This window comes from Schistocerca americana, chromosome X (genome assembly GCF_021461395.2).
Source record: "Schistocerca americana isolate TAMUIC-IGC-003095 chromosome X, iqSchAmer2.1, whole genome shotgun sequence".
NCBI lineage: Eukaryota > Metazoa > Arthropoda > Insecta > Orthoptera > Acrididae > Schistocerca > Schistocerca americana.
This window is the reverse complement of record NC_060130.1, coordinates 237285803-237305073: the sequence shown is the minus strand read 5'-3', so window position 1 is coordinate 237305073 and position 19271 is coordinate 237285803. Positions and strand designations below refer to the sequence as shown.

Sequence of the window (19271 nt, the reverse complement as noted above, 5' to 3'; positions counted from 1 at the left end):
TGACCTGTGGGCAGGTGTAAAAAAATAAATAAATAAATAAATAAATAAATAAATAAAAAATTGAAAAAAAATTGGTCACAAGGTGTGAGCTGTTTCATTACTCTTCTAGCCATGTTATTAAAGATGGCATATTCCTGAATTATTTCTAACTACTTCTGTGTTCCATGTTTCTAGCTATTCATCTGGGAAACACAGCCTCCATTCTTCCTTGTCTAAACGTTTTTGCCTAAACAGTACACCCCTGTAAATCTTATAATACTGTTTAATTTTTTCATATCCCTTAGACCCAAAATTAAATTTAAGAAATTTCAATTTTGGATCCCCATTTTGAAGCTATGCATATCTTTGCATATTGCTTTCATCTTCTTCTCTTCCTCAACACCTTTTATATACATTATTTGGAACTCTTTTGTAGACTCTTGTGGCAGAAACATGGTCCATCTCATTAATCAATTGTTCAATAGTTTACATTGCAGGAGGTATCTTAGAGCATTGTGGTCAGTAAAGAAAACAACCTCCCTGTCTTCCAGATAAATCCTAAATTATTGAGACTCAAATACCACAGTCAATAACTCTTTTTCTCATATCCCATACATTATTTCATGTTTACAGTATTCAGCTCATTAATGCTATAGTTCTTTTCTCTAGCATTCCATATGTCATTTTCTCACAGAACAGGACTTATCTTACACCATAATCTGAGCTGTCAGATGCAATGCAGAAAGGCAATGAAATGTCTGGATAGTATAATACTTTACTGTTAGGTAAGCTTCTCCTGACAGCTTCAAACTCCTTATCACACTCAGGAGACCAATTCTAGGTAACATACTATTTTTATAACCTACATGGATTTGGTGAATTTATCCTGTAATCACTGATGAATTTATGGTAAAATCTACAAAGGTCAATAAATTACTTCAGCTGTTTACTATTTATTGGTCTCTTGCTCTCAGTAATAGCTTTTATCTTTTCACTGTGAGGTAGTATACTCTCTGACGTTAACAGGTAACCTAGGAATGACAATTCTGCCTGCACAAATTCAGGTTAAGAGTCATCCCCCCTTTAGATACAGCTTTGAACACCTCCTCCAATATTTAGCAATGTTCCTGCCACAAGCTGTTGGTTATCAATATACCATCAACATGCACAGCAAATTTTGTCAACAACTCATATCCAAGAAGATGATTTAATGCCCTGATGATCACAGCCACTGATATACATAATTCAAATGGAACAACTCTAAACATATACATTCTCTTTTCAAACAAGAAAGCAGTATATTGCCTGCTGTCTTTGGCTAACCTCACCTGCCAGAAATCAGAAGTGAACTGTATTCTAGACATGAGCTGTATATTGTTAAAATTTTGCAAAAGTTCATTCATGTGTTCTGATTGGTAATTCTCTTATAAAATTATTTTGTTCAATCTCCTCAAATCCAACACAATCCTCACAGAACCACCTTTCTGTTTGACTATAACAATTGGGTTAGTATATGCACACACCTGCCCAACTCAATAACCTCCAATCTAGCATTTTCTTTATTCTGGTCCTTACCATTTTTTTATCTGCCCCAGCAATAGTGAAAGGTTTCAGACTAATTACTTTATGGGGCATTAACTTTAAATGACATTTAAAATTGACTACTTCCCTAGGCCTATCTGAAAACACATCTTTACATTTATGCAATGGTATCTTGAGCTGTGAGCTTTGATTCCTTGGCAAATGTTTGATTTCTTTTATTTTATCAATTATTTTCTCTAGAAAGCATACCTCTCCATTATACTCATTCTTCCTTTTTAAATGAATCATCATTTTACCCCTGTCAGTTCCTTTTTAAATTTAACTGTTTTGCTGTTACCTCCATCATTAAATTCCAGAACTCTGTCTGTTACAATAATACTGCAACCATATGGTACTTAATAAGAAAATACATCCAAAGAATGATGTCCATAGCAAGGCCAGGTATCACAAAGCAATCTATATTGAAATATTGATCCTCAATCTTAAAATCTAATAGATTTTTCATCTTTCATGGCTTGCTACACCCCCCAGTTCCAGTCTGTATTTTAATCCCAATTATAGTTAACTCCACCAAATCTCTGCTTCTTATCTGTTGCCAGAATAATGCAGATACAGCTGCCACACTAGACCCAGAATCTAATAGTGCAATACTTTCTACCTTTTCCACTTTGATATTAATAACTAGCTGAATTTTTTCAATAATTACCCTCTTTAATCCAGTCTCTTCCAACAGATCTGCTTCAACTTTTCCCTGCTCTCTCTATCCATTATACAAACACTCTTATTCATATACCTATATCCTATATCTGCATCTTCCTTAAGCAAATTCTTAACCACTTGCTTTATATCCTAGTGTGCCATTCCTCAGGAATTATTATTTTATGGATCTTATCATAAGATACCCAGTCACTAGCAACATACTCATCTTCCTCTTTTTGTACCCAGTCACTACCAATATTCTTTCAGAACCATCTGACCATCTTCCACAAATACGTGTCTCAACTTCTTCCTCAGGACAAAACTCAACATTTTCATTACTTCAATCAACTTCAGCTTCATTCACTAATTCATTGTTAACAAACACTACATTATCAGGTGCACCCACTAGTACAGTCACAGCATTTTCATTACATCATTACCTATTGTTTCATCAAATGCACCCATTGGTACAGGCACAATATCAATATTATCACTAACAGTACATGCTCCACTTTGAGCAGACTTACATACATAAATATCTGAAGAATTTCCATCATTACTCATCTACATGTCCACATACATAATCTGATTACAAATAATTTCATTATTATTTGTTTTGCCCCTCACTTCCACATCAACACCCGTTTCCACTTCTGGCAGAACCACTGCCTCTGTTTCAAAATTTTCTGTAATATTCATTGACGGTAAACCCACTCCAATTTCATCATTATCTTCCAGTTCAACCATTTTATTTCTGGCTAACAATTCCCCAAAAGAAAAGCGAGAATCATCATTATTACATTTATTCATATTGCATGTATTATTAATATTGTTACTCCTGTTCCAGTTACTGTGATTGACCAATGAGGATGCAGAATGTCAAATCATCATCCTCCCACAACCCAGCCAAGACCTATAAAGCTACCCTACAAGTTTCACTGAGGTATGACTCACATGAAATCATTAGCACGGCGACATATGTAGGGCCCAGACACACTCTTCCTCTCATGGCCCCAGAAATCACAGTCAGTTTTTGGCCTTGTCAAGTAGCTTCTTCCACAGTATTCTGTCCTTGGAGCTTATTTCCTTGCTACAACTATCTGAAGGCCCTTGGCCACCGGGGCTCTCTGTCTTATTTTTGGTCCACCTACAGTCTTTGTCCTTCAGGTTTCACCTCTGCCAATATTGATACCTCCTCTCACTGTATCAAGCCTACCAACCACCAACAATACCTCAGCTTCAACAGCTACTGCCCATTCCACATCGAAAAGTCACTTTCATACAGCCTAGCCACCCACTGCCATCACATCTGCATTGACAAGTGACCCTTTTTTGAAATGTACTAAGAGTCTCACTGTGCCTTTCACAGACCGGAGTTACCATCCCAATCTTGTACAAAAACAGATCTCCCAAGCCTTATCTCACCAGTCACCCACCACCTCCCAAAGTCCCACCATCCAACCAAAGATGTGTATTCTGCTCATGTCTCAGTTCCACCCAGGACTGGAGTCACTGCATCTTATTCTCTGCCAGGATTTTGAGTACATCTCATTGTGCCTTGAAATGAGAAATGGCCTTCCCATTGTCCTTCGCACCCTTCTCACCGTGAAATTCCACTGCCTACCAAACCTACACAATATCCTTGTCCATTGCAAACAACCCTTGTTCCAAACCCTTTGCCTCATGGCCCATATGCCGGTAATAGACCTAGATGCGAGACCTGTCCCATAAATACCCCACCACCTACACCAGTCACAAGCATCGCCTATCCCATCAAAGTCAGGGTTACCTATGAAATCAGTCATGTGACCTACAAGTTAAGCTGCAACCTCTGTACTGCATTCCACATGGACATGACAACCAACAAGCTGTCTGTTTGCATCAATGGCAAACAACAAACTGGGGCCAAGAAACAGCTGCACCATCCCATTGCTGAGCATGCTACCAACATGATATTCTTCATTTCGGTGGCTGCTTCATGGCCTGTGCCACCTTGATCCTTCTCACCAACACCAGATTTTCTGAACTGTGCAGGTGGGAACTCTCCCTGCAACATATCCTACGTTCCCATAACCCTCTTGGCCTCAAACTTTGTTACTCATTTTACTTACCCATGTAGTCCCTTCCCTGTTCCCATTCCAGCATTACACAGCACTCTGTTCCACCAATGCATCTACAGACTTACTTCTCTCATTTTCTGCTACACTCCCAATCCCCTCCAATACTGCCTACCATCTAACCTCCAAACTACATGACTACACCTAGCTGCCCTAACTTCTTTCCACCTTGTCCATCTACTATCTCATAAGCAGCACTTTACCACCCCCACTCCTACCATGATATCCCTCCCCCTCTCTGCCCCAGTCTCTTCCTTACCACCACAACATGGTTACCTCTCCCACATCATGCATTGCTGCAAGCATTCTTGCCTCAGCAGCCAGATACTGTGGTCGTGTGTGTGTGCGGTGCATTATGCTGAGTACTAACTATCCTTTTCATAATATTTTCACATTCCATCCATACATATTCTAGAAAATCAAAAATCTCTGGTTTATCTTCCCTACCACTTTTTAAAACTCTAAACAGCCACAAATGTTTTATGTAGTAGCAATCCTCTTCAGATACATTACTGCTGAAAAATTGTGTGTATACACCTAACTTGCTTATATTTAATCCTGAAGTATGCCAACATATTCTGGGGTATAATAAATGTCAGTTAGGAGGTTAATTATAGATAGGACATCAGGAATGTTGGACGTAAAAGCAGAAAGGCCTCTTCGGCAGTCCCCACCTGGTCAAATAACAATAAAATAACTCTTAATAAATAAGACTAATTACATTAACTCCTAAATAAATAAAAAAACTTTGTATAACAAAACTTAAAGTACATAATGAAATGATAGAGTGTGTAGCTGGCACAAAAATTTTAGGTATGTATGTCAATCAGCAGTTTAAATGGTATTTGGAAAAAGAATTAGTACAGCATATTATGCATTACAAGTATTAAACACAGTGTTTAATAGCTCATGCTAAAAACAACATACACTGCACACATACATTCCATCATTAATTATGTCATAATATCCTGGGGTACAAATGCTCAGAATGTGGAAAATGCGCTAAAACTGCAAACAAACAGCCATCAGAACAATGAGCAAGAGCCACAAAAGGGCCCACTGCATTGAGATATTAAAAAAGTGGGATATTCTAACAGTTAAAAGTGAATATGTGATTCAAACTGCAGTTTTTATACAAAAAACATTGAGCCATATGCAGCAAACAGCTACATACAGCGATTGCTTGTACCCAGATAAAATTAATGGAGCAAAGACCCAAACCATGATGTTTTACCAAAGAGTGAAGATACATAATAAACTTCCAAAACATATCAAAAACATGAAGAAAGTCTATAAATTTAAAACATTTGCTCAAGGATATTTACTAAAAATAGTTTTTATTCCATTAAAGAGTTCATGCAACATAAAATTATTAGAAGTAAATAAGCAGGTTGAGCAGTTACAAAGTAGACAAAAAGGACATCCATACATAGAAATTTATCTGTGGATTAATGAACAACTAAATAAATAAATAAATGATCAGTGAAAGCAGCATGAAATTACATAAACCTATCTTTCAGGAACTGAATATGTTACTTCTTCCTTGCAGTTACATATTTGAAATAAGTATGTATGCCAGAAAACTTACACTGAGAAATTAACATTTCATATTTATACTAAGATTCTCCATGATTACAGCACAAGGTTAAACAGTGACATATGGATTAACTATTGACACATCATCTCATTCAAGAAAAATTCTCATTGACCTGGAACATGTTGTACAACAAGCTACTTAAAAATATAAAATCTGTTTCCAAACTGAGTGCTCTGAAAGAAGGAAGGACAATTAGGGTTCAATATCCCATCAGCATCAAGATCATTAGAGATGGTAAGTGCTCTGAAAACCTAGGTGACATTGTACTTGCTGGAAAACTACTTCTGCCCAGAATGAGATTTTCACTCTGCAGCAGAGTGCGCGCTGATATGAAACTTCCTGGCAGATTAAAACTGTGTGCCGGACCGAGAATCGCACTCGGGACCTTTGCCTTTCGCGGGCAAGTGCTCTAACAACTGAGCTACCCAAGCACGATTCACACACCGTCCTCACAGTTTTACTTCTGCTCAGTTTTGCAGTATGTCATATATGAGAAAGCATAAATAAATAATGAATTTATTTAAGTTTTATGTGAAGAGAACATGCTAAACTGTCTCGACTACAAAACTTTTAATGATTAACTCTGCAATTTAACTAACTGACTTATAAATATATTTTATATCCAATAATGGAGATAGAAGTGCTGCATCATTGACAGGCTCACAAATGAAAGGTACGGAGCTTGAATAGTTTTTGGAATGCACTTCCTTTTTCTAGCTGTAGGAAACACACACACACACACACACACACACACACACACACACACACACACACACTCACAAGCACATGCCTGTCTCCCCACTTTGTGCTCAGTCAACTGTCAGCTCTTTACTGGGCCACAGCAAGTGTACTGTGGTTAGATGGGGGTGTGGGGTGGGGTGAGGGCTGGAGAAAGGTAGGAGGCAGAGAGGGGACTGGGGGGGGGGGGGGGGTTGGAGCATCTAGCAGCTCATGGGAGAGTAAGGAGCCAACTGTGGGCTAGCTATGGGTGCAGGTAGTGGGGCAGGTGGTGGGTGGTTGAGCATGTGATTTCATAGGCTAGGGCATGAGATAACAGCACACAACTAGCTGATGTGGGGACACAAACTGGGGGGGTGGGGGGAAGGGTACTGGGGCAGGGAATGAGGAACTGGTGTACACCTACTCGCTCTCTCTCTCTCTCTCTCTCTCTTCTCTCTCTCTTCTCTCTCTCTCTCTCCCTCACGCGCAAACACATACCCCTCCCCCCTGCCCCCCACAAACACACAATTAGGGGGAGGGAAGGGGTAGTGGGGTAGTGAGTTATGTTAGGTTTATGCCAGGTAGGTTAAGGGAGGGAAGAATGTGCTGTAAGGATAGCTCCCATCGGCCCAGTTCAGAAGAGCTGGTTGTGGTGGGGTGGCCACTGATTCTAATTGACAGCTGGTTGATTATCATACCAATGTAAAACGCTTTCAGTGGTTGCAACAGAGTTGTTATATAGTATGGCTGCTTTCACTGGTGGCCCATCCTCTCATGGGATAGGATAAGTCTGTGATGGGAATGGAATAGGTGGTGCTGGGTAGGAGGATTGGGCAGGTCCTGCATCTGGGTCTTCCGCAGTGGTATGATCCCTGTGGCAGGGGATTGGGGGTGGAAGTGGCATAGGAATCAATTAGGATGTTATGAAGTTTGGGTTGGTGGCAGAACACCACTTTTGGAGGGGTTGGGAGTGTCTTGGGTAGGATGTCCCTCATTTCAGGGGATGATTATAGATAATCAAAGCTTTGAAAAAGGATGTGATTGTTGTTCCAGTCCAGTATGGTATTTGGTGACAAGGGGGACGTTTCTTTATGGTTGATGCTTGAAATGGATGTGAGGATCAGGTGTGTGTGAGGATATGTCATAGGAAGTCTGTGAATTAGGCCTGGAGGGTACTGTCTGTCTGTGAAAGCCTTTGTGAAGCCTTCAGCATACTCGGAGAAGAAGTTCTCATCACTGCAGATGCGTTTACCATGGGTGGCTAGGCTGTATGGGAGTGATTTCTTGGTGTGGAAGGGGTGGCAGCTGTCAAGAGTGCAGATACTGTTGGTGATTGATGGGTTGGCTGTGGACCGAAGTGTGTCTGGAGCCATCTGAGAGGAGGCAGTCTAGAAAGGTGGCACAATGGGTGGAGGAGAACCAGATGAAGTCAATGGGCCACCTGTGAAAGGAGCCATGTTATATGCGTTTCACACTGGTATGACAATCGACCAGCAGTCAACTCGAATGAACGGCCACCATCAAACTCTTGCCAAAAACAAGGTGCAGCAGGCAGTGTCACAACATACAGCAGAGCACAACAATATGGAAGACTTCAATGTCTGCTACACAACCCATGCCATCTAGATTCTCCCCACCACCACCAGCTTTTCTGAGCTGTGCAGGTGGGAGCTATCCTAGCTATCCTTACAGAACATCCTTCACTCCCTTAATCTTCCTGGCCTAAATCTAATGTAACTTGCTACCCCCCCCCCCCCCCAACAGTGTGTGTGTGTGTGTGTGTGTGTGTGTGTGTGTGTGTGTGTCACCTGCTGCAATACCCGTGCCCAGTATATGTCCCCACATCAGCTAGTTGTGTGCTGTTATCTCATGCCCTAGTCTATGAAATCACATGCCCAGCTGTCTGCCATCTGCCCCCCCCCCCCCCCCCGACCTAGCTAGCCCACAGATGGCGCCCCATTCTCCCACGAGCTGCTAGACTTTTCCCTCCATGCCCCCTGCCTCCCACCTCTCTCCCCCCCCCCCCTTCACCCACTACCACTACCCACCACCCGACACTTCCACCACACCCCAGTACACTCTTACTGTGGGTCAGTAACGAGCTAGCAGTCAACTGGTCAACTGAGAACAGTGTAGGGAGACAGGTGTGTGCGTGCGCGGTGTGTGTGTGTGGGTGCGCAAAGAAGTGCATTCTGAAAGCTAGCCAAGCTCTGCGCTTTTTTGTGTGTGCTTAGTGACGGCACTGCAATGTTGCTTCTCGGTTGCCTTCATACCTAAATAATTCATAACTTTCAACCAGAACTTTCCATACATTTTTCTATCCAGTGCCTTGTGTACAACAGAGGTACCATAATAAACCTAGATGAAACAATTATTTTGTTGTATCAGGGTAAGAGCTGCTTGGATTTTATTGCAGTGTCATTATTTTTGGATTACACGTAATACAATAACAGTACTAATAATAACAATACACAATATGTCAACAAATTACATGTAATGATTATACCTACATCCTCTTTTAGATAGATTTTTGAAAAGGTACTGCCTAATATGACAATTGATTATTGTAAAGACAACGGTAGTCATAAAGTTTTAATTATAACTTCAACAAAAAAAAATAAAGTTATGTAATTAATTTCCTGTTTGCTTGCTGGTCTACTTCTATAGTCATGGTATGCATTGAAATCCCCTTGTCAAAGTACTGTAGCATGCTGAGGAGCCAAGACAAAATTACACAGCCCATTGATAAAATAGAGCACAGTAACAATTCATTTTCCACATTTGGATGGGAACAACTTTACAACAATCCATAATAAGGTAATGGAAGTGTGCACCAACAATATACTGTGAAATGGCATAGTGGTTAGGAGGCGTAGATGCTTCAACTGTGGTGAAACAAGATGCAAAACAAAGTGGCAAACTGTTGCTCAGTGAAGAGCTGGGAACTGTGAGAGAAGTGGATGACCTGGTCCTCTAAGATAAGCACATAACAACAGAGGCAATAGTGAAAAGCACTAATGGATCAGCTTCCAACATCTTATATCAAATTTTGAACATAACAAAGCACTGGGCTCCATAACTGCTCACACCTATTTAAAAAGCCTGCCAAAATGAAGCAGCATTGGAAATGATGTAGCTGTGTTAGGCCATTCCAGATGACTTCTTTAGCCACAGAATCATGATGGATGAATTCTAGATGCATCACTATGACACAGGAGCAAGTCAAGCAGTGGAAACACATGGCTGCAGTACCACTAATGATTAAGATAATATTCATTGGACAAGACAATACTGAGTACTTTTTGGGACAGCCACATAATGGGGCTAACAGATTATGCTCATAAGGGACAAACAGTCACATCAGTGTCCTTATGTACTCTTCTGATGAGTTTTACCACATTCATAATATTGTACATTTTATTATTATGTTAAGTTGCAGTGGAGCATTATCCTTCTGTGGTGAAATACATTTATAAACACATACTATGCTCACACATAACCAGCAAATTTCTGTTAATCCACTACCTCACATACTTTGTCTTCCTCTGAAAACCTACTGTCTCAGGATGGGGGTTTAAGCTCTCTCTGTCTCTCACTAATACATTCCTTTCTCTGGACCTTTTTGTTGTTGTTGTTGTACTGCAACTTACATCCTTCTGAATCTGCTTACCATAATCATCTCTTGGTCTCCCTCTACAATTTCTACCCCCCTACATTCCCTCGAATACTAAGCTGGTGATCTCTTGATGTCTCTGAATATGTCCTATCAAACGACCTCTTGTTCTAGTCAGGTTTTGCCAAAAATTTATTTTCTCCCCTGTTCTAATCAGTACCTTCTCATTAGTTACATGATCTACCCATTTAATCACTAGCATGATGATGTTTGGTCTGAGCAGCACTCAACTGCGTGGTCATCAGCGTAATCATCAGTATTCTTCTGTAGCACCACATTTCAAATGTCTCTATTCGCTTCCTATCCAAACTCTTTCTCATCCATACATATCTTCTTCTGTTCTCTTCTTATTTAAACTGTTTATCATCCATGTTCCACTTCCACACATGGCTACATTCCATACAAAAACTTTCAGAAAAAGCTTCCTAACACTTAAATCTATATTTGTTATTAACAAATTTCTCTTCTTTAGAAAAGCTTTTCTTTCCATTCCCAGTCTACATTTTACATCCTCTTTACTTCAGTTATCGTCCATTATATTACTGCCCGAATAGCAAACCTTGTCTACTACACTTTATTGAGAGGAATCTGCCCACTGACCAGTTATGCAGTGACATATTCACATTATGAGAATTGTCAATGTTCTGGCTCCCTCTCATTCTTCTACCTCCAAATTTTTGTATTATGACCTAAAATCAGTACATTGCCTTATGGTAGAAAATATCAGTATAGAATGAAATTTTCACTCTACAGCTTCTGTAAAGTTTGGAAGGTAGGAGACAAGGTATGGGCAGAAGTAAAGCTGTGAGAACGGACCGTGAGTCATGCTTGGGTAGCTCAGTCAGTAGAGCACTTGCCCGCGAAAGGCAAAGGTCCCGAGTTTGAGTCTCGGTCCGGCACACAGTTTTAATCTGCCAGGAAGTTTAATATCAGTATAAGTTATAATGTTGTATACTGTACCTTGGCAAGACGTGCTCTTCTGCTTAGTTCATTCAGTTTCCATAAAGCAGCATTTCGTGGCAGAGATTGCATTTCATGGAACAAATCTTGTTCTTCATCTTCAAACAATCTGCAATGAAAATTTTTCATATTGTAAACATCCCATCCCATTCATTTAAAGCAAAGTCAATAATTTATAAGGTAACTGTGGATAAAAGAGCATTAAGAGCAAGAAGTTTTAGCTTCTAGTATATAATAATGAGAGGATTACAACACCCTATCCACATTCCTCCAGAACCTCAACACCTTCTACTCCACTGGCTTCACCTGGTCCTACTGAAACCAACAAGACATCTTCCTCAGTGTTGACCTACACCTCAAAGATGGTTACATCAGTACCTCCATCAATCTCAAACCTACCGACCACCAGCAATACCTCCACTTCGACAGCTGCCACCCATTCCATACCAAGAAGTCCCTTCCATACAGCCTAGCCACCAACTGCCTTCACATCTGTAGTGACAAGCGGTCCTTCTTGAAATACGAGGTGCTATCCAAAATTTTTGGGACTGGTACTGCCATCTGTTGAAAACCTTACCTTTGGACTAATGGTCACCATCACCTTCGAAGTAGTTCCCACCAGCACGTGCAAACCGGTCCCAGCACTTCTGCCACTGGTCAAATGTTTTCTGGAAGTCCTGTTCTTCGAGGGTGTTTATCACTGCCAGCAATGCTTCTTGTGTCCTCTCTAGAATGTTGAACCGATGGCCTTTCAACCTGAGTTTCAGTTTTGGGAATAGCGCGAAGTCGCAAGGTGCCAAATCTGGTGAGTACGGTGGGTGGGGTACAACCGCCATGTTGTTTTTTGCCAAAAAGGTCCTGGTGAGCAAGGATTTGTGACAGGGCATGCTGCCATGATGCAGCAGCCAGTTCCCTTGACACCAAAGTTCAGGTCATCATCACCACACATTTTCATGGAGCCATCACAAAACATCACATTAGTACGTGGAATTCACTGTTTGGTTGGGTGGGATGATTTCTTTGTGCACAATTCCCTTGGTATCAAAGAAACTGATGATCATGCTCTTCACTCTGCTCTTCACCTGTCTTGCTTTTTGGGTCTTGGAGAGCCGAGGCTCTTCCACTGGGACGATTGTTGCTTTGTCTCTGGGTCATAATCATAACTACAACTCTCGTCACCAGTGATAACCCATGACAAGAAGGTTGGATCATCAGATGCAGTCTGACGAAGGTCCATGCACACTACAACATTCGTTGGCATGTCCCATAACCAATACCCACTTCATCTGTAAGGTCTTGAATGGTTCAACGTCAATCTGCACGAACCAATTGTTGAAGTTTGGCAGCAATGTCTGGCATTGTGCAGCTAACGGTCCTTCCAGTCTGAGCATCATCTTTGACGTTGTACGACCGGCCCTGAACTGAGCATGCCACTCAAACACACACGTACGGCTCATGCTCTGTCCCCCAAACACTTGTTGGATCATTACTAGGGTCTCCATAGCACTTTTCCCAAAATTCGCACAGAATTTGATACACATATGCTGTTCTGTTCGTGGATCCATGGTAAAATCGCCACACACCACACACAGAGTATTACGGAAATCACTGTGGACATGTAACACGTCCTCCCAGCTGAATGCCACTCTGCACACTGACTTATTAGATATGCAGCTCTCGCCACCTAGTAGTGCAAAGATCTATTACTCCTACTTTCCAGATGGCAGCACCAGTCCCAAAAATCTTGGATTCCACCTCATACTCACTCTTAAAGCCTGTCTGGTCAGTTTCAATAACCAAACCTTCAGGATTAGGGAGATCCCCCTTCACCCTGCAACTGAAAACTGTCTGAGCCGACCATAAAAGTGAACGGGGCTAGCACACCTGGGTGGCCAGGAAATTAGAGGTCACTTTAGGGCCTATGTGTACAATCAGTTACAGAGCCTACCTTTACAAATGACTTAAAACTCTCTTTTATGTATGTTAAAGTGATAGTGAATTGGAGAAAATTTTACTTTAGAAACTTAGATGGAATATTGTGTTAATAAATACTTATACAATCAGTGACAAATATTTATAATTGTGGATAAAAGTTATGATTACAGAGCGAGGTGGCACAGTGGTTAGCACACTGGACTTGCATTCGAGAGGATGACGGTTCAATCCCGTGTCCGGCCATACTGATTTAGGTTTTCCATGAATTCCCTAAACCGCTCCAGGCAAATGCTGGGATAGTTCCTTTGAAATGGCACAGCCGACTTCCTCCCCCATCATTCCCTAATCCTCGCTGTTTGGTCTCTTCCCCCAAAAAACCCAACGCAACCTAACTTATAACTCAGATATGTTACTGAAAGCGTGCATTGCACAGTAGAGAGAAACATCACAGATATGTCATTATCAGACAGTAATATTAAAAAGTTACTTGCAAAGGAAAGTGGTTTGCATCTCTTATTCAGAACTTTGGAGTTGTTTCAGGCACTTCAATATTACTGTGAAACATATGGGTTGTATGATTGAATGGCATGCAAAAAAGTGGAGAGGATGTAGAAGAGTATATAATAGTCAGTAAGTCTCCCTTAAAATCTTAGAGAAATCATATGATTATGTCTAAAAAGAGAGTGAAGTTCTTATAGCAATGGTAATTCATGACTCTATACCATAAATGACAATAACTACTATTACTGTGAAAGATGAACCTGAGGTCGAAAAGGAGCAAATGTAATGTATAAAATCAGAGGAATTGTAGAGGAGTATCATAAATTGGGAATAATAAACGTGGAGTGGAATGTAAATTACATGATTATTGATAAGATACACAAACTGAGGTCAGCAAGGAATTAGAGTAAATGAAAATAAATCTAACGAGGGAGGAGCATAAAGCATGTACCTCAAAAACCATTATCCAAATAGTGAAATTAGTAAAATATTCCACATACATTATAAATTTTCCATATTGTTCCCCTAAATTTGTAGTACTACTTATAACAAACCATGATTTATGGTAACTTTCTGGGTTAACTGATGTTGTCTTTTCAGTAATTTTTATTCCAATTTTATCTAGAAAGTATGAAATTTATGTTACAGATATGCTATATATTTGTGCATTTATGAAATTTTATATGTTTTCAAATTTCTCAATAACATAATAATATTTTTGCAAGTATCTGTGTGACAATATTGTGCTATGAAAATTAGTTATTTATAATGACCTAGTTTCAAAATAGAATATGTACCTACACAAAACTTAATTTGGTTTTTATTGTTTTTTGAAATCATCCACAACAAATGCCATATGTTTCAAATATTTTTCCAAATGTATGTTACATAATATTCCATGCAAATTTAATTGTCATTAAATACAAAACTGTCATTATGTTCTAAAAGCACACTTAATTTTATCATACAAACATTTATATTTTGTAACAAGGTACATATTTGCTGTCTTATAAAAGTGGTGTATCCCATTATTTCAAAAGTTATATTTCATAATTATTTAAAAGAGTCTATGTCACTGGTATTATTTTTATCCTTTCATTTTTTTAAACATAAAAATAGGCATTTTTGTTTAAACTGTTCGTTTACTTAAAAACAGCAAGTTAATGTAATGATTGATTTCAATAATGACTGTTTCTGGACCAGACTACAAGCTCATGTTCTAAGGGAGCATCTTCAAAAAAGGAAAACCTATTCAAACATAACGGTGATATACACACATGTGTAGCTAGGCAGAAACTGAACCCATACATGAACAGAGTGTGGGGACTCAACCGGCAAGACCCTACAACATGACATCTCTGACCGTTGAGTGGCTCTTTGTAGATACTCTCTGCCAGTTTAATCTAGACTCAGCCTATGTTTCAGTAGGATGATCAGCCCACAACAGTGTACATACATTACATAAATAAAGTAACGAACTCTATTGTATGGATGTATGTTGTATATCTTATCACAGCTGTCCATACCCAAGTTCCTACATTGGTAACTCTAACTACCACATGGCGCCGTATTTTCTCATGTTACCACCAGGCCTGTTACCCCGCATTGACAATGCAGTCATTATTGCACTTTGTCTCTATCCTTTTTGCATGAACTGACAGTGATTTTCCTGCATCCTTGTTTAATGTGCCATGCTATGATGTAGAACATTCACTTGCAATGCATCAGACTCTATTCAGATTTGAAATAACGCCACAGCTGTGTAGTGTAATGAACATCCAGTGCATCTATGATGCTCTGCCTCCATCAGTGTACAAGAAATTACTCGTTTAGGCATGGAATGTATAACTGACATGTTTGGTGCTGCGTAATGGTGCATTCAACAATCTCCATGCAACTTAAATTCAGGTACGAAGTGTCATTACAGTGCCTGAAATGCTATCCAACTAGTTAGACAGTGTGCTCTTATTATTGCTACTGTTTCGACTATGCTGCATTTGTACAGTAGACATTTTCACACTTGTGCCTTTCAACCAGTTGAACAGTGCTTGGACATGTTTCTCAACCCTCCTGACTTGTGCAGTTGGCAATGTACAACCAGCCCCATTGACAATGGCCGCCATCTTGCCTCGCTCCAACTTTGGCTCTCTTCATGATGGAAAGGACCTGAATGCGCATGAATTCAGCCAATCATTATTGAGCTTGTCACTCTTGCTCCCATGCCATTCCTGCTGTTTGATACACCACAACTTTTCCCAGCTGTCACTGAAGAAGCTGGCAACCCCACCTTGCCATGGCAGTCAGTCATGATGTCATGCCTCCATCCAAACCACACTGAGACAATGTGACCCAGACTGTTCAACACCCCACGAGAGGATGACACTTCCCCACAGTGGCTGCCACTTGATATAACAACTGGTCATGTGGCAGACACCAATCTCCCACCATCCACCAAACATCTCTGCTGGTTCCATCAGAGTTTTAGCTCTTCCATTAATGGGCATGCACACTTGGCAATCACATTGTATGACCCACATCACACTCACTGAATTGCAGATGCTACAGTCACCTACTGGATATGACAACACCCTCAGCGATGTCATGCTGCTGCTTTTGTGCTGCCTGGGGAAAAATGTTACTGCACTGAACAAGACGTTCAAGCAGTACATCACAGTCCAAGCTACATTCCAGAAGTCATCTCCACAACATTTGTTCACTTGTGAGTGACTGCAACAGCAGTGTGATCAGGTCACGACATATATTTTGCTGATTTCAAATAACCTTCTCTCACAACTGATGACAACTATCTGCCACCCCTGTCACACTTAAGGCCAATTCACACTGGCTGTCACATTTCGGCACTGTCATGTCAAGGTGTATTCACACATTCCATCATGTCAAGGCATGTCAAGTTAATTCAAGTCACCTGATCTCAACTTGCATGGCTGACCTCAAGTGTTTTTTTTTTTTTTTTTTTTTTTTTTTGTACGAACTGTGACCTTCACAAGATAGATTTCAACTGTTTTTATGAGTGAAGTGCACGTAGACATTTCAGTAGCTTATATACACTGATCAGACAGAACATTATGGCCAGCTATCTAATAGCCAGTATGTTCACCTTTAGCATTGATTACAGTGGCAATGCATCATGGCACGGAAGAAACGAGGCCTTAATAGGTCATTGGCGGTCACTGGAACTACATCTGCACAAAAGAGACACCTAATTTCCATAAATGCTGGGGAGGGTGGGCAATGAGTTAGAACTACTCCGTCACACTCCTGGTGTTATGACTTGTTAAAAATGCAACTGCCATTGGGAAATACGATCGTCGTGAAGGGGTGTACGTGGTCTGCAACCAGTGTACGATACTCCGTGGCCATCATGGTGCCTTTAACAGCTCCATGTCCATGTGAATGCTCCCCATAGCATAATGGGGGTGCTGACACCTTGTCTCAATCCCAAAGTACAGGTATCAAAGAGCTGTTCCCCTGGAAGACGATAGATTTGCACCCTCCCATCACCATGGTGAAGAAGGTATCAGGATTAATCAGACCATTCCACATATTGCCACTGCACCAACATCCAGTGCCGAAGGTCAAGTGCCCATTTCAGTTGTAGTTGCTGATGTCATAGTGTTAACATTGGCACACCCATGAATCTTCAGCTACGGAGGCCTATCATTTTATGTGTTTGGTGCACTGTGTCTTCAGACAACTTGTACTCTGTCCAGCACTAAAGTCTGCTTTAGTTCCGTGACAGTTCACTGCCCCTCCTGTTTGACCAGTCTGCCCAGATTAGACATCTGACATCTGTAATGTGCGGTGGCCACCGAACCCAACGATTTCTGGACCATGGTGTCAATCATAAAATTTTGCTTCACTGAACCCCGGCTTCGAGAAGTTTTTGTTTGAGATTCCTCAAATATATTCGCTCTGAAGGTCAGTCATGCATTTTACCGCTAGACTATGAGGCCCACCCATATAGTACAAATGGAAAAATTTGGTCATTTTATACTCATATTTCAAACAGAAATTATACGGATTTCCACGCCATATTTCTCATATTCAGAGTTCACTGTCATGCACTTGCCGTTCTCTGTTTCTCTGTCGTAACACGGGCCTTGCACTTCTGTTATTTTGGTGTCCTGGAAAATATTAGATTCCGGCTACGAGTTGCTTATTCCTGCTTTTGTCCACATATATGACGTACTTGTCTCCTTGAATATCAATTAATACTTAAATTTGATGAACATTGTTTGAGAAACAAAATTGTTTTACAGAAATGCATTCCTAGATCCAAGAGAAGTATCGCTGAAGAAAAGTGAAAAGTTTTATCATCATTTTTGAATGGGGAGTCAGTATTCATATCTGACAGAGAATAGTATAATATTATGAATAGGTACCATACAGCGTTCTTAGTTGACACAGGCTGGAGTCAAATCTTCAGTGGTTAATCACTGTTTATTTATCCTATCACCCGATATTTCACAAATATTTTTGAAAAGACACAAATAAACATCCACCAAGTCAAGTCAAATACAAAATGCTAACCAACCAAGACAGAAGCAGGACTGAATATGACTAATAAAAGACTGATGAAAGTGGTTAATGACTTGTGTGCCTTTCCAGAACATCCTAAAACTTTAATTAAGTCAAATTAATAATATGACAACTTCCATTTTCAAGATTATTTAACAAATTTATTTTATATAATGTTTTCTGATGATATGTATTCATGTGATGATTTTTAGTAATCGTATCAAATGCCAATGGTTGTAAATTTCGCGAATACAAAATGTGGAAAATTTTTGTTTAAGTTATGGTTTCTGTGGTGTCACCGCCAGACACCACACATGCTAGGTGGTAGCCTTTAAATCGGCCGCGGTCCGTTAGTATACGTCGGACCCGTGTGTCGCCACTATCAGTGATTGCAGACCGAGCGCCGCCACATGGCAGGTCTATAGAGACTTCCTAGCACTCGCCCCAGTTGTACAACCGACTTTACTAGCGATGGTTCACTGACAAAATACGCTCTCATTTGCCGAGACGATAGTTAGCACAGCCTTCAGCTACGTCATTTGCTACGACCTAGCAAGGCGCCATTATCAGTTGCTATTGATGTTGTGATGCATGTACCGTCAGACCGACGTTCACCATTAATGGATTAAAGTTAAGTATTCCACCAGCTACGTCCGTTTTTCTAAATTCTAATTTCCTTGTCCTGTTCCAGACCTCACGCCAGCCTGCGTGAGCTAAAACGCGTGCCTTTCGGCTTCTTCTCTTAATACTGTGTTGGCTCTCCTGCCAACCCACAACAGTTTCAATTACATATCTGCAGTGAAATTAGTAAAAACATAAATAAGAACATATGCTTCACGTGCATTTAAACTGAGTGTGAAAAATAACAAAATTAATCTATAATTGTTTTCATATTATTTGTCATTGCTTTTTTTCAACTAATTTTCATAGTGTTGGATTGAAGGTTTAAAGTTATGTTGATATATAAATGAAAAATTATATTTATGGAAAAATTATGCCAAACATCCAG

At 40.2% G+C, this 19271-nt stretch overlaps 1 protein-coding gene across 1 annotated transcript in view; it reads right to left on the bottom strand.

The window, feature by feature from the left end:
- The window catches only part of LOC124556238 (EH domain-containing protein 1-like), a 144282-nt gene that overhangs the window by 53091 nt on the left and 71920 nt on the right, over positions 1 to 19271 (bottom strand). Inside the window, exon 3 of the mRNA XM_047130227.1 lies at positions 11288 to 11396. Within this exon, the coding sequence (XP_046986183.1) occupies positions 11288 to 11396 (109 nt within the window). The remainder of the gene's footprint in view (positions 1 to 11287; positions 11397 to 19271) is intronic.